Source organism: Pygoscelis adeliae, unplaced genomic scaffold (assembly GCF_000699105.1).
Source record: "Pygoscelis adeliae isolate BGI_AS28 unplaced genomic scaffold, ASM69910v1 Scaffold430, whole genome shotgun sequence".
NCBI lineage: Eukaryota > Metazoa > Chordata > Aves > Sphenisciformes > Spheniscidae > Pygoscelis > Pygoscelis adeliae.
The window spans coordinates 409,398-426,155 of record NW_008824003.1 but is presented as its reverse complement, the minus strand read 5'-3'; the positions used below and the strand labels follow the sequence as shown (position 1 = coordinate 426,155).

At 38.7% G+C, this 16,758-nt stretch overlaps 1 protein-coding gene across 1 annotated transcript in view; it reads left to right on the top strand.

The window, feature by feature from the left end:
* The first annotated feature begins 801 nt into the window (after window positions 1-801).
* The window catches only part of RAD23B (RAD23 homolog B (S. cerevisiae)), a 33,534-nt gene continuing 17,577 nt past the window's right edge, over window positions 802-16,758 (top strand). The window contains exons 1-6 of the mRNA XM_009325354.1: window positions 802-876; window positions 3,537-3,618; window positions 6,336-6,415; window positions 8,532-8,779; window positions 12,302-12,357; window positions 16,239-16,366. Of these exons, the coding sequence (XP_009323629.1) occupies window positions 6,404-6,415; window positions 8,532-8,779; window positions 12,302-12,357; window positions 16,239-16,366 (444 nt within the window). The 5' untranslated portion in view covers window positions 802-876; window positions 3,537-3,618; window positions 6,336-6,403. The remainder of the gene's footprint in view (window positions 877-3,536; window positions 3,619-6,335; window positions 6,416-8,531; window positions 8,780-12,301; window positions 12,358-16,238; window positions 16,367-16,758) is intronic.

The window sequence follows — 16,758 nt, the reverse complement described above, 5'->3', positions numbered from 1 at the left end:
GGACATGAGCCAGCAATGTGTGCTTGCAGCCCAGAAGGCCAATCGTATCCTGGGCTGCATCAAAAGAAGCGTGGCCAGCAGGTGAGGGAGGTGATTCTGCCCGTCTGCTCTGCTTTGGTGAGACCCCACCTGGGGTACTATGTCCAGCTCTGGAGCCCTCAGTACAGGAAAGACACGGACCTGTTGGAGCAGGTCCAGAGGAGGGCCACAAAAATGATCAGAGGGCTGGAACACCTCCCCCATGAGGACAGGCTGAGAGAGTTGGGGTCGTTCAGCCTGGAGAAGAGAAGTCTCTGGGGAGACCTTATGGCAGCCTTTCGGTACTTAAAGGGGGCTTATGAGAAAGATGGGGACAGACTTTATAGTATGACCTGTAGCGATAGGACAAGGGGTGATAGTTTTAAACTGAAAGAGGGTAGATGTAAGGAAGAAATTTTTTACGCTGAGGGTGGTGAAACACTGGCACAGGTTGCCCAGAGAGGTGGTGGGTGCCCCATCCCTGGAAACATTCAAGGTCAGGTTGGACGGGGCTCTGAGCAACGTGATCTAGTTGAAGATGTCCCTGCTCATTGCAGGGGGGTTGGACTAGGTGACTTTTGAAGGTCCCTTCCAACCCAGACTATTCAATGATTCTATGAATACTGCTTGTTGTTCAGCCATCGATGTAACTAACACATTTTTTCTCAATTCCCTTGGCCCCGTAGTGTAAACTGCCGTTTGCCTATGTCTGGAGAGGAGTGCCACTTCCCAAAGGAATGGAAGCATAGCCCTGTCATTTGTCGCAGACTTATACAGAAGGTTTTGGAAGAGGGCAGTGCCCCAGGTCACTTGCAGTACATCAATCACATCGTAGTATGGGGAAGCACTGCACATGAGGTGGGCAGCAAAGGCAAATGGATCGTTGGAATTTTACTGTCAGTATTTTACTACAGTAAATATCTTAACTCCTTCACATAGATCCAATTATTGGGTAGTAATTAACGTGTGTTTAGTGTGTCCTGACCTAAACTACCATATTTAGCTGTTCAGACATTTTTATTTGAGAGAACAGATTTTGGTTTTGTTCCTTGTAGGAAAAAGACTATAGTCTGGAATAAAACTCAAACACTAAAACATGAGGAAGTCAAAGTAGACATTTGAAACCAGTAGCTTGATTGAGTGCAGTGAACATGAAACAAGCCTTAATTTTCTCCCTCAAAATAGATTGTACCTGCTGATCACATTACAATATTTGTTACAAATCTGTGACAAATATGGTGACTGTGAATGAAAAAAGAAGCTTTGACACCTCGTCTTTGAGTGATTAGTACAAGTGCATAAATATATGAATAGCTAAGCAGTGTGTTAAAAAGTAGGCATTTGAAAACATAACAGGCTTTTAACATGATTGAGGGGGTTAATTTGCCCTAGTGGGTGCAGGACACTTAACTGGAGTTGTCCGAAGTATCTAATACTTTAAAGTTCAAGAAAAACTGCTTGATGGCTTATCTGTGGCCTAAGGAGACTGTTCATTTTTAAGGTGAGTGACTTCCAGCCTTAAATAATAATTGGGGAGGAAATAACAAATTAGATTTTTAGTTTTCAAGGAAATACTCTTTTAAAATAAATGTAAATCCAGGGATTGAGCAGACTTTTATAAAGTCAGTACATGAGAACGATGATGCTATCAGCAAATTATTATTAAAATGAGTAATGGTTTGACCCTGCCTTGAAGGCTTATGGATGGCAGTGGGCTGCAGTTAGTTTTGCTGTGGAAAAGCAACTGGCTGGCTGGAGACTGATTCTAAAGCTTTTGGCAGGTGCTGGAATAGCATGTATAATAAGAATACCGAAAGCATCCTTCATCTGCTGAGGAAAAAAAGAGTTGGCTTCCTATTTTGGTGTAATCCCATAGAGGGAAGTCATATGTTGTGTTCTGTATCCTTGTGTGGCTAGTGATTTAATCACCTACATCAGGTGTAAGCTTAGAGAAGAGGTTTGATTCTGCAGGCCGCCTTTGCTGGGTCATGAAGCCTGGTGAAACAAACATGCCTTTTTATGTATACTGCTGAAAAGATGCAGCTCCATTGTGAGTGTTAAAGTTTGGTTCGTCCCTTTTGGACCAAACATCCAAACTGAAAGGATTAGCCTGGTAAAGAGATTGATAAAGAAACATGGAAATAAAATCTGAGAGGAAGAGGCAGAAGAAGTGAGGGGACCAATGAAGGAAAAGGAGAAAGGTAACACAAAGGTCTAAGACGTCATTAACAGGAGAATAAAGTGAAGACAGGAAGCATGACTGGCATGTGAAGTAGATGACAGATTTTAATTATGCTGAGAATCACAAAGCTCAACTTCTCAGTAAGTATTTACCATTTAGCACCTGAAAATACCGTTTCAGTGTATTTACTACTCAAGCAACCCTAATAGTGAGCTACAGCTTTAAAAATTAACAAAAAATGGTAATACTACAGCTACCTGTGGCACAAGTAATTGCCAGTCCGATTAAGCTGTCGAGATAAACACATTTTCACGTGCTTAGCTGGTTAAATAGTGACGTATATGCATCTCAATTGCAGTGTTTCATGAAAAAAGCTTTTGAATATTCAGGGAAAAAAAAAACAACTTTAGAAGATGGAGTTAGTTTGTAGTGATAAGTTCATAACATTGGTTGTCTTTGTTTTACATATATTGGGAGAGTGTTTGTCAGGAAGCAAGAAGAATGAATGTTTGTGTACTGGCAGTTTGTCTTAAAACATGATTTCAATATATCAGTACAGAAGTGCCTCTACAGGAACATCTTTTATCTCCTCAGGAGAGCGTTATGCAGTTTTTCTGGAGAATATAGGCATTCTGATACACGACAACTAACACAGCGTCATTTGAACTATTGTATGTGGTGCTCTGAAAGTGCGGACTATATGTCAGTGGTCTGTGTAAGAAAGTAAATAAGGCAAAACGCTTTCAAGTGTAAGCTTAAAATTGCTATGCAAAGCTCCAAAAATTATCGGGGAGGGGAAGGAGTTGAAAACTGCTATATAAAATTAACAACTGGACAGTTTGCACGAGTCTTTGCATATCAAGACTTCAAGTCATTCCAGTGAGTTAAATTGAATGTCAGGGTGACCTTACCAAAAAACCAGGCATTGCCTGAAGAGTCATTATGATGAAGAAAGCTATACACACATCAGCTGTGTATAGCATGTGTACCCCCTGCATTCAGGGGGGGAACAGGGAGGGGAAATGGATCAGTAGATAAAAGCATTTTTTGCCCAAATTTCTCAAGTTTTAACTGTGTTGTAAACTCGTACTTAAAGACTTCTCATGGAGAAATTACTTACCTAATTTGATTAAGCACTAGAGATTATTTGGGAAGGGAACACTTTGCTCTGCAAGTGGTTACAACGACGTCTTTGGAAGACTGATGTACTTTGAGCCATAATCAAGATATGGCTAAAAACTACTTTTTAGTATTTAAAACTTAGAACAAAATGTACTTAATTAGGTTTGTATTGTGAAACTTTTTTTTTTTTGTTAATACTGTTTCTGTGATTTAGGTGAAGGCACTGAAAGAGAAGATTGAATCAGAAAGGGGGAAAGATGCTTTTCCAGTAGCTGGCCAAAAACTAATTTATGCAGGTAATGGATATTCTGAAGATACTGTATCTGAATCTACTTTATTTTTATGTTGTTCTTTGACTTTGATGTGAATGTTAAGTCTTCTAAAGTTTATAGGTACTGAAATGCAGACAGGTTAAAAAAAAACCCAAACACAAAACCAAACCAACAACAAACCTCATTGTCAAAGGGAACTCTTAATTTTGAATCAGAATTTTTTAGGTTTTAATACATGTATGTCTTGTTATCTTTGCTCTTACAGCATGATATGCTAACAGTGCTAGTCCTGGGTGAGGTATGTGAGGTGAAGTAGAAATTTTGGTTTTATTGCTTTTGTTACAAGAAATCAGGCTTTCAGCAGATCACATCTCATGTTCTGGGTTAACTATTGTCTTTTGTTCAGTTTATGCTGTGTATAGCTGAAGCGTTCCTGTATATACCTCAGAGAATTAAAAATCAGATTATTTCTTTTGTATAAACGAAACCCACCACCAAATCCTTGCTATACAAAGGTACTTCCAGTACTTTTTAAGTTCTGTTATTAGAAACATGTATTATGTGCTAGCAAAAAGCTGGCTAATGTCAGCTAAAGACATGAAGTTACTTTATTTGAGCTAACATATTTTGAAATTTTTTTGGCAATATTTTTTTACTGTTTTCTACCTGGCTGGTCCATTGTGGCATCAATACAAAGATCCAGTTTTTTGTTCTCGCTTCATGTCGGAACTTAAAAAATTCTATTCCAATACCGCCTCTAGTGCACTCTAGAAAAAGCACTCTAGTGCTTTTTCCTCTCAAATCATGCTTGAAAGAAACTTTGGTGGTCTTTTTACTTTGTCAGTATACTGCTTTGTAAACAGTATTGATTTTCCACTTCTAATAAACTAAAGCCACTGGACTATATTTCTTAGCAAGTTTTATGTCCCTTGTACTTCAGTGAAGGGAATGCATATGAAGAACATTAAGGTGAAAGTTGCATGTATAATAAAGAAATATGAACAAGGCAGAAGGCGTTGTGCAATATGTATAATTGCATTATATTTCTGTGATTAAAAAAATCAAGGGTTGCGTAAGATCATATGATGTGACTTGAGCATTTTCAGAAGCCAGAATTTATCTGCAGCATTGTATAATCCTCACAAGCAGTAGGAAATGTAGGAAATAAGATTTAGAATAGAAGGCCATCCAAAGATTGATTGTATTTTTTTCTTCAACAAGAGATACAACAAGGGTGTATTGATGACATTTTTACTTTGATTAAAATGAGCTTTAGGATTTTCATAGTTTGGTAAAGCAGAATGATATCCCAACTGAACCTGATTAAAAGTATTCCATTTGTTATTAAAAATGCTTGCAAATTTTTTTTAAAAAAAGGTTATGCTAATCAACGGTGAGGTGGCTCTGTAGTGTTGTAATCTGTATTAGGGTAAAGTCTAGAAACCCTGAGAGTGGTGGTGTCCTGAGAAGATAGGGTGTCTGCATATATACATTGTGCAAGCTCCTTCCCTAAAGTACCTGTAAACCAGAATATTGTAAGTAAACCTGTGTAGGTTCTGAGTCAGATGCTGCACCAGCTATTAAAGGTATTGCTACTACCACAGTACATATAATACATTCTTGAGTACTTGACCTGCAAGACTGGTAGAACCAGTAGAGAGTAGGACAGTGCAACCTCATTTGTGTTCCAAGTGCCATAATGTGCATGCATTGCTTGATTTCCCTGCAATCATCAGGATAAGGATGTGTCCTGCTAGTTACAGTTAAGTGGTATATGCCGCTAGCACTGAGAATGGTAATGAAAATGTGTGTTTTCTTCTTGAAATAAGGAAGCGGTCCTTGGCACATCTTCAGAAAAATGAATCAATTAAAATGGTAAAATATTTCCTGAAAATTCTGTAGTAGAAGTAGGTGCTATAAAACTCACTGAAATACAGACTTAATTTTCTGATTTGTGGTACTTCCTCTAAATCAGCTTATCCTAAAAAAAAAAGTCTGGGTGGTTTAATGTGTTTCTGAGTTCTTATAGATGTGAGGCAAATTGACTTTGCCACAGTACCATCTCTGCTTATGTAACATCAAAAGTGGTAGTATAACAAAGAAATGTTTCTGGTTTTGTCCGATAATTTTTTTTTCATCCTTCTGTCAAGGTGGCAGGGTGTGGAATGGTTCTAGCTTTTTCTAATGCTTTACCCTTCTTTTAAAAACAAATTGTTAAAGTTGCAAAGTCACAAACTTATCTAATGCAGATAAACTTAGTCTGTGGCAGGGAACTGTAGATAGTTTACTACATCTGAAGGGCAAACAGAAGATAAGCAGGAAGGCATTTTCTTACTGTGTCTAGGGTGTGTAAGCAGGCATAAGTTACTCAGTTAAACTTATTGTATGCTAAAGCCTTTCCTCTACATTACTTGTATCTGTGTTAAAGGTCCGATAAACCTTTCTGTAGATTTAACGCTTCCGTTTTAAATGATTTGAAGCATCTTCAACACTTACGGCAACAGCCTTCAAGGTGACTAGTAATGCGGACATCATAGGAGGAAAATTACTTGTAGCTCTACTGCCAAAGCTTAATAGCCAGAACACTTATTGTAGGGTTATTAATGTTTATAAATCTGCATAAAACATGTTTTTGTGGTTTGTTTTTTTTTTTTTTGGAACTGTGTTTATATGAGGGAATCCCAAGGTCATGTAATGATCTGTTAAATAACTTCTTAATTTGTATCCGTTCAATTTGCCAGGTAAAATCCTTAATGATGATACTGCTCTTAAAGAATACAAAATAGATGAGAAGAACTTTGTGGTGGTTATGGTGACAAAAGTGAGTAGTCCTTTTTTTGAAAAGGAAATTAGATTAATTTCATTCTTTTTTTTCATTGTGATGAGTGATTGTATATGCCTGTCCTTAAAACCAGTGGAATTTGATCATGTGAAAGTTTTGGTCAACAGTAAAAATAAATGCTTGTGCAAATAGATACAAAATATTGCTTCACAGTCCTAGTTTGTTGGTGGTGTTCTGTGATGAATGTTTACATCAAAGAAAAAATTTGCCAGTGGCTGATTTTACTGTTTCTTCTTTCTTGTCTCCCTGTGTTATTTTTCCAGTGATATTATTAAAATGAAGAAGGGAACCTAGATAGTTTGTTACTAAATCCTCTGTACAGAACTCTTCCAGTCTTGCCATGTTGCTTTTCAAAACTCATGGCTGTTTCCTTTGTCAAGCTCAACAGCTTAAACCAATAGAGAAAGGATACATATGCCGATCAACAAACCTGTGAGATTTGAATGACTGCGATGGCAAATTAAAAGGAATGACTGTGACATGTATTTGAAGTATCTCTCCTCTTAACCAGTCGCCAGATTGCTTCCAGGAATCAAGCCACTGATTTTCTAGGCATTCCAGACCCTTGGGATCTCAGTAAAACTGGCTTCATCTCTGTCTTGAGATACGAAGTTCATTTTGGAGTTAGAGGTCCTCCTTGTAACAAAGAAAACCTATATTCAGTTGCCCTTCACTTCTATCTGATATTAGCTCATTAGATTCTCTGTTTGAATGTAACTTATTGCTGTCTTCCTGAACAAACAGCTTTCTAGTCAGTGGTTTGCCTGGAGAAGAGGCATTTACTAGTACAAGAAAACATGTGCAGATAGGATTTCGGAGTACAGCTTTCATTTTGTTTATAGCAGAAGAAACACAGACCTCCGTGAAGAACTGCTAAAAGCAATACCTTCTGATGTTAAAGGACCCATGTTTCAGAGTTGGGCATTTCTTCAGTGTTACAGTCTTTTTGAGAAGTCTTGAAGCTCAGTTTCCTTTTCCTTGATTCTTTTCTGGATAAGACATGCCCTGTCACTTAAGCACAACCACTAACTTTGTCTGATGCTCAGACGTGTTTCAGTGTTTTTCTTTGAATGCTTTTTAAAATGTTCTTTATTGTGCCCATCATGTTGGAAGCTATTCATTCTCAACCTCTCCTTTCCTTTCAGACAAAAGGAGGAAATATGTTTTTCCTAGTTTAAGCAAACATTGTCTGAAAGTGATTCACCTTCAACAAGTAGTTGTGTTTTGTTAAAGTTCAGCTATTTCTCTTGGTAAGGCAGAGATGGTGGTCAGCCTTGACAATCCTTAAGGATATTTGTAGGTAAGGGACTACAGTGATGCAGCTTTCAAAAACGTAATTCCGTACTTTAGCTGGAAGTTACATGCATTCTGAACAGTGTAATTCCTATATAATGGGATTAATACTGCGTCCAAGCAAAATTGATGTTTCCAATAGAGATGTGAAGATTAAATCACAATAATAGGCAAGTGTTACCCACTCTAAATTTGTTGCTGTAGATTCGGTAGTCCTTGATTCTGCTGGATTTTTGGTGCTCACTACAGAACTCAAGTATGTGAAAAGTTATTTATGTAGTGCTTTGAATGTAAAGAGTACATAAGTAGAACTTGTTGCAGGTTAAGTTTAAATTTTTTAGCGTCTCATTTTCCAGAAAATAGCATTCATAATGAAATGTGATTTCTGTCTGTATCACTTTTTTCCAAATTTGAGTGGTGAGAAAACCTTATGCTTGTTATGCTTGTCAGCTGTCTTTTGACAACTGTTTTAGTTTCTTCTGAAAAATGCACTTTTGTAAAACACAAGATTGTTGTCACGTTTAGAGTATTGTGGTCTATAAATATTTAGATCTTATCTTTGCATTTCACTTCATACTCAAATAGTGTGGCTGCTTAGGTGTCTAAGTAAGTACTTTATTGACACTATCAGTTGCCTGCTTAAACACAATAAAAGGCACTATAGATTTAATGTCTTGCAATATTTTAATGTTATGCTCGATGTCAAGGCAGCAATGTCAAACACAGAACTTAATGTGTTGACTATAGAAAGCATGGGTTTAGGAGCTTTGTGCTATGCCTGAATTCTGTTGTTCTCCTATAGCCCAAAGCAGCAGCTGGAGCAACTCAGCAGTCAAATGCTACTACTACTATTAGCTCGACAACTGCAGCTCCCCCACCAGTCACTGCACCAATCCCTGCTGCCGCCCCTGTGCCAGCTCCTGTCCCTCCACCACCAGCAGCAGATGCAGTTGCTTGTGAATCTGCACCTGTGAGTGCTCCTAAAGAAGAGAAGCCAGCAGAAAAACCACCTGAGGCACCAGCTGCTGTCAGCCCATCATCAACTGACAGGTATGAATAAACCTCCAAAAATGGCTTCCCTCTCCATTTCTGTTGCTTCTAGTTTTGATTTTAAGTTGAATTTTCCATTACAGTGTTAGTCCAATCTTTTTCTCTTTTCTACGTAATTTTTCTTCTTTCTTAACTGTAACTTCAGTCTCTGGCTCAAGTATAACATTACTGATGGTAAGAAGTGCCCCTCCCCACTTAAACCTTCTCCTGTGGGAAGTGTGGTCTTGGGACTAAACCTTGTGCAGTGGAGAGTTAAATGACACAGGACTTGTGCTCTCGTTAGGCATTTCAGAGTTACTGTGGCACAAGTTTCTTTTCAGACTGAGGATATTCACCTGCGTGGGGATCTACTGTTGACAAAGCTCTTAAAGACTTCAGAGCGATGTGTCCTGTCCTGTTCATAGACCTCTAATTGTGTTTTGAATCATGTTGGTTAGATTTTAACCGTAAGTTCTTTATTGCTCTAAGAGTCTCTTAATTTCTGGAAAGAACTTTTTCTTCCAAAATGTAGGATATAGTATTGCTCTTAATCATGTAATGTCTTAAAGCTACAAGCTTATTTGTTCTGAATGCTCCTTGGCCCATCTGCAGATAGTTGTGGGAGTTGGGATAGCTTTTAATCTCAATTCTCTACATTTAGGAAAATCAAATGGAAGTTAGAGGTTTCATCCCTTTGTATACTGTCGCCTTTTTTTGCTCACTTTAAGTTGCTTAAGTATTGCATGGGACAAAAATGTTGTTAACTGTAATTTAATGACCCTTGAAGTGCTGCGTAGCATCAAGTCTTCATTTTTCATACACTGGTTTTCAATTATTTGTGTGTTATTTATGTGAATACTGGCGCACAAGACATTAACTTTTGAAGTGGTTGTACTTAGACACCATCAAATATTGATTTGATGGTAAGGAAACAAAACTTGCAATTGGCTAATATCTTGAAAATGTCATCACAAATTTCGTGCACTAAATACCCTAACTGATGATTTAATTTTGCGATTCTGAGAAATGGACCTCTTTTTAAAATGGAATACAAATGAAGCTTCATTTATCAGTCAAATAACTTAGAATTTTTTAAATGTTAATGGGTGGGGTTTTTTGCTGCTCAGTTTGTCCATTAGATTCAAAGATTTAGTCTAATCTTTGATACTGAGACAGTGCTTTCCAGGTTTTCCATGTACAGATTGCAGTGTTGTAAAACTGCAGTAAGCGAGCCTCAGTGTACATACTTAACAGGAAGCAAGAAAACAATTTAACAAATACATTGCAGTTACCACCTGCCTTGATTTCAGTGAGTACTGCTTGTTTCTCATTTGCTTTAGAAGTTAAATTACTAAGGCTGGTGAAGATTTATTGAGACATGGCCAGGCAAGCTGGTGTCCTGTTTCGCCTTTGATCTTTTTTAGTTGTAAATCTTACTAGTGATAAATACTAGTGAAGCATTCTTGTTGCAACAGATTTTTTCTTGCATTAAAAAATGCATCTCTGTAAATGCCTTGTTAGATTTTTTTAGTGGCACCTTCTGAAAACTGATTCAGATTAATCTGATGATCTTTCACTTGCTGATAGGAGTTGCCGACTCTGGTAGCCTGATAGATGCGAGGCTGCTGCAGCTCCATGTCCCCAGGTCTATCAAGTATCCAGATTGAACATGTATTTCCAGTACATACACACAATATGTATATACCTATATATATGGCTGGCTGCATAGGTCAACACAGGCAGGAGAAAAACAGCACTCATGCAACCATACAACACCAGCAGTCGCATCCTGTTCCCCTCTGGCTACTCAGGGCAAAGCCCACTAGTGCAAAATACGTATGTACAAACATACAAAGTCTAAGCTGGCCTTAGACAGTCTTATTCCGATAGCTGGCCCCTAGATCTCCCCGTCTCCCAAGTTTTTGGTACCTGGGCATGTGACTGCCTGAGCCCTGCAACCCTGCTCCAGTTGCTGATACTTAGATTCTCTTTGCACGCATATGCACGCGTGCACACACAGAGGATCCATCTAGGAACTGGCTGTAGAGATGCACTGAACCTGGTAGCTAGTCTCTAGGTCCCCTGGTCTCCCAGTTGCCTCATTCATGGACACACGAACAGGTCTCTCCACTAGCTGGTTGAGGCCTATGACCTTACCAGTAGCTGACCCCCAGGCATTACAGTTTCTCCAGCAGCTCCTCTCTCAGACCCTCCGGTCTCTCCAGCAGCTGCCTCTGACTTACAGCCATTCAATATCTGGCTCCCAAGCATCTTACCCTTCTCGCTGTAGTCAAGCTTGATGCTTGCTGGTGATTACACACATGCCAGCGTATGCATCCACACAGAATATGCATACACTCTAATCTCTTCAGTTGCCAACACCCCAGGCACATGGACCCCTGTGGCCCCTTCTCCAGTTGCTGGCACTGAGACTTCCACAGTGTATGGTCTCTGCAGTTGCTGGCTCCACAGACGTGTGGATCCCTGTGACTCATGGTTCGCTGTCCAGTTGTGGGCACTTAAGACTTCCATACACACACATGCATGTAGACTAGAGAGAACCCCCAGCATGAAAAATAGTTAGAAAGGGAATTTAATTAGAAGGCAGGGTGGACTGGTGATTAGGTGCAGGGCATGACCAGGCAAGTGCTGTTTACCTGTGACTGGCCCTTTTTCTCCTCTTTTCTCTCTCTTTACCCATGCTTTTCATCTGCAGGGTGCCTTGATGCTTCCCTTTCCCTGCCTTTGGTTCTTCCCCTAGATATCCCATAATAAGTCTTGCACAATCCCCAAACGCTTTTTCCTGGCACCCCATGGTGAGTCGCACCACCCTGTAGGCAGTAATGTCCTTGATCTGTAAGGGGACCTGGGGAGCCTCTCCTGTTGACCCATCAGGGGTGTCACCCCGAGACCAAGGGGCTGATGCTTTAAGTTGCAGCCCTGGGAGGAACCAGGAAAGGGGCACTCTTGGCTCTGACTGAGTTAACTGGGGTTCCTCTGCCTGGTGTTGTGCCTCTGTGTTCCTTGGTGTTCATGGAGGTGACCCTTTAATCCTGTAATTTAACAGCTTTGATAACTTGAGATGGAGTAACTGCAAATGTTAGCAGTTTATATTCCTGGGAAAGTAGGATACTGAGATTTTAATAAGTGCTTGCCACTGACCTCCTTGGGTCCTCATTGAGGTCAAACCGGTGACTTATGGGGAAGCAGTTAGTGAGACTGCTGTGTGCTTTTGAAAATCCACCTTGTTTTCCCACCCTTGAAAGCATTCAAGCAAGCAGATGGCTAATCCCTGAGCAGATGGGCAAGAGCCAAACTATTGGGGGGTAGGGGGGAAGGTTGGCCTTGCGTTAAAAATGGTAGCATTGTAAGTTTGTAAAATCTGGTCTCACTATAAGACCAAAAGAGAGCTCTTTAGAAAGCTTTGTTGGTTTTTTAGAAACAAAACGGGCTATTAGAGTTACAGCTGCTGCTGCTTTTTTTGAAAAACAGGAAGTTTTCCAAAGTTTTGTAATTACCATTGCACTTGTCTTCATCTTACAGTACAACAGGTGATACATCTCGATCAAATCTTTTTGAGGATGCTATAAGTGCACTTGGTAAGTGGAGTGTTTTTTTAATGTAGACATTATTTCGGTGCAGCAGAAACAAATGACAGATTAGCAGATGTTGACATTCTCTTCTGTATCTGTCATTGTTAAAGTTATAATCAAAGTACTCTTCTCTAAGACCTGAAGTTGGTATCTTAGTGCCAGGATCAAGAACTTCTTTACTGAAGAATATTTCACTTCATATATTTTTATTGTGTAAAAGGAAGATCCTTATCATTCCTGTTTTTTTCCCCGTTTGCCTTAATTTGTCTTCTAACTATTCAGTTTGAAGTGGCTTGAACAGAAGACTGGATGTAAATATGTATACGCTTTTCTTTTCACCTTTGCTTCCCAGTGTGCAGGTCTGATAAAATGGCTGCCTTTATTATTCATTTGTTCCAGCTTTGACAGTACTGTCTTTTGACGCATTTAGATTAGATAAATTCACCAAATCTGCTGCTATCTGGTTTGAGGAATGAATGCCTCCATATACTTACAGTCAGTTCACTTTTCTTTTGACAGTTTAAATGTCTTTGTTTCTCAGTGGAATAAACAGGGTAAAAACAATAGGAAGTTCTGCCCCTCATTTATGCTGATTCTGGTAGCTAGGAAATTACTAGGCAAACCCACAACTCCTTACTCCTACTTAAATTTTTTGAAGGGGATTTTTATTTTTTTTTTTAGAGTGTAGTAAATTAAGGCACAGAAATAAGGGGGAGGTGGGTTTTTTATTTTGTCTTATCTCTGTAAACATTAAGCTGCAACTTGGTACAAAAATTTAAACCAATTAAAGAGTTTCACTTACATTTTTGTGTAGGGGTATATGGATATGTTGGAGGCAGGTGTTGTGATTAAACAACCCAAGGTGATTTAGGAGCAGTAGTAATGTTTTACGTGTATTGGTGGTAGCCACCAGGCTTAGTCTGTCTAACTGCAGCTTAGGTCTTACATTATGACATACGGTTCTAGGCTGAAGAAATGTATGAGCTGAAATAGCTGATAGATACTGTAGGAGACAACCAGTCGAGTTCTGTTAAATTTCTAACGTGACTGCTGCTACCAGAAGTGCTGCAGGTTTCATTAACCATTCATTATACCTTAGTGGCCAAGATGTGGTCATCACAAATACTGATGTTAACAATAATGACCAACAAGTTTAATTAAGCTGGTGGTCTTGATTCAGTTATCTTTAGAATTGAAAAAAAATTAATTTTTCAATGTAGCAGGAGAGTGTCACCTCACTATCCATTTTATATGAAAGTTCTTTGATTGGTATCTGATACAGTAAATCCACGTGCCCCTAACTGTTTGGAAATAACAGGCATTGAGTCTAATTTCCTGGGTAAGCACACTGCAAGGCTTAGATGCCAAAAAATTTTCAAAGGGAATAGGCATGAACTCTGTGGTTCTTTTTCTTTAGAAGCTGTCTTAAAAGGAATTTGCTTGCACAAATTCATGTAGTATGTTTTTACATCCTAAGCAGGATCCTAGGCATCTTCTTACTGTGGCTTCTCAATTACATTGTCTGAAGATAATTGACTTTACTTTAAAAGCAGGGATTGGTTTCTACTGAATTGTTTTTGTTTTCAGTTAGATACGCTGACTGAAAGCCGATCTGGCTTTGTGTGCTACACGAAGTCTGCACGTCTTGCAGTTCCTGTGCAACCATATCTTTCATTGGAGCAGCCTAAGCTTTCTTTCGGGCATGGGACAAGAATTATTGTGGGGAGTGTGTTGAACTGGTTTTGAAAGTTAATCCAGCTTTAAAATGTTATTTGAAAGACAAAAGGAAAGCACAGAATCAGTTCAGCACTGACCTCACAAATATTCCCAGTAGCACTATGTAGAGATAGGCCTGACTCCATATCATGACACTGCTGGTGTGCAATTCCTGAATTACTATTCTTGGTCTTCCTTTTACATGACTTGTTTGTAAGTAGACTGTATATGGAGTACATGTGCCTAAAGTCGCAGTAGTTCTGTTTCCTTCTTTGGCTTTTAATTGTGGCTTATGTAGCAGCCAGTCCAGAGCCAGTCGACCTTCTGGCATCTTTTTTTTCTGTACCAAATCTCTCATACTGTTCTAGTCTCTACCTAGCTTATATTGAAAGAGCACTACAGAAATGTTTTAGTAGTAACTAATTAGATCAAAAGGTGTTCTGTCTGCTGTTTACCTTGATTAGTTTGTTAACAATAGCAAGGGTAAACTAGTGCTGTGTAGGAAAGAACATGAGCAGTAAGTTTAGCAAAATCACTGTGTTGGGACAATTGTTGGCTTGGCTTTTTTGCTTCTCTGAAGATATGTACAGAAATATGTATCTTTAGAGTGACGTTTAGGTGATTCTTTTTTTTTATGTCTTTGAAAAAATGAAGGTAGATGTAAAAAGATTGAACTTGTAGTTGTATATGAAGACATGAACTTACCATTCCTTAAACTCAGGTTGGCACTATTATTTTGAAGTCTGAACAATAAATACTCAAATTAGTCAAGGGTTGTAAATCCATTATTTATCTTTATGGATAATGCACAAGTATCCTTGGGCTAGAGCTGTTTCATTATTTGTTCTTGAGTATATTGCCCTCAGTCGTACATCCACTGATTATTTGGAAGCATTCTTTAAAAATCAAGCAACCTGGTTGTGTTAATGTTGGCTTGAGTTAAAATCCTTCTCCCTAAGGGAATAAAACTTGTTATTTTCTTTGTTTCTTTTAATTGTGACTTAATTGTCTTAACAGAGTAGCTCTAGCAGTATTTGTTTCCTCTACTTTTTTTAATCTGTTGTTTTTTATGGTGACTTAATTATTTAACTCTCCTGCCACTAGCTTGCTAGTGTTACAGAGTCAATAGTAGGGTTCCACTGAGATCAGTAATACCTTTATCCAAGGAAGGAGATGGTATTTTAATGTCGAGGTTTGGCTGTGTTTTTTTTTCTGGTTTTGCATGGGAAGATAGCCTTTAAGATGTTGCTCAAGTACAATTTATAATAGAATAGTTATTCTTTTGAATTGTTAAACCTGCCACCTGCTTTTAAGGATGGGAAATAAAATGGGTTATGAAAAGAGAGAATAATTTTCCCTATGATACCATTAGTGTAGTGATCAGTTTTCCTTAAATTGCTCCACATATAGCATGTGTACCCTTTTGTCTTGATGGCTGCAGGTGCGGGCCAGTTTTAGTCCATATACGCTGTAAGAGGTGGGGGATTTGATCTGATGGATGTCTAGTCAAATATACATGAATTGAATGAGATAACTTGTTCTCCTGAACCCTCATTGAGGTCTTGAGTGACTTTCATAGATAAAACTTTAAGTCTTCTGCCTGACTTGAGTTGGTCCATGTTAAGTTGATTAAATGACTTTGATCATCATCACCAGCATGTAGCAATACACAGTTGTAACTTGGTCATCACTATTTGTCATCTATCTAACCATAGCATAGCCTAAAGTCTTTATTTGGAAAAACCTCAATGGCTAACAGTTTGACAGGCAGATTTCTGCCTGGGAAGTTTCATTTCCAAACTTACACTGCAGGAGACTTCTTGATTACATCAGGAATTTAATATTAGCTGTGAGGATGCCCTTGACCTTAGATGAAAGCATAGAGAGGGAATATCATTTCAATTATGAGTATAGAAGTATCACAAGTGCTGCTTTATTCGATAGAAGTTTGCGTTGTGTTCGTTACCCTCTACTATTTCAATCAAATGCATAATGAAACCACCAGAATATATTTGGAGTTAAAGCAACAGAACCATGACAAGTTTAATATGAGCTATTCTGTACTCTTCAATGAACGACTCAAATTTGGGTAGAAAGGAAATTTATCCATTGAAACTTTTTTGTGCTTTTTTTGCCTTATTCCCTTAAAATGGTGGTCATGTTACTTCTAGTGACAGGTCAGTCCTATGAGAATATGGTGACTGAGATCATGTCAATGGGCTATGAACGAGAGCAAGTAATCGCGGCGCTGAGGGCCAGCTTCAACAATCCTGACAGAGCGGTGGAATACCTTTTAATGGTGAGCAGTTTATTTTACCTACACCTTGTTCTTTCTCTTTTTATTTTGTCCTCACTAAAGAATAATTTTGCTTTTGATTTACTTGTTATTTTGAATATTATCCAATCAGTGAGAGTAATACATGTTCATAGGGGAACAACATCTCTAAGCAGAGCATCTGGAAGGCTGAGATTCGGATTTTGAGGTTTATAATGTGTTGTAAGAAATACTGAAGTGTCGTGGTTTAACCTCAGTCGGCAACTAAGCACCACGCAGCCGCTCACTCACTCCCCCCACCTGGTGGGATGGGGGAGAGAGTTTGGGAAGCACAAGTGAGAAAAACTTGTGGGTTGAGATAAAAACAGTTTAATAATTGAAATAAAATGATAATAATAATAATATGATAATAATAA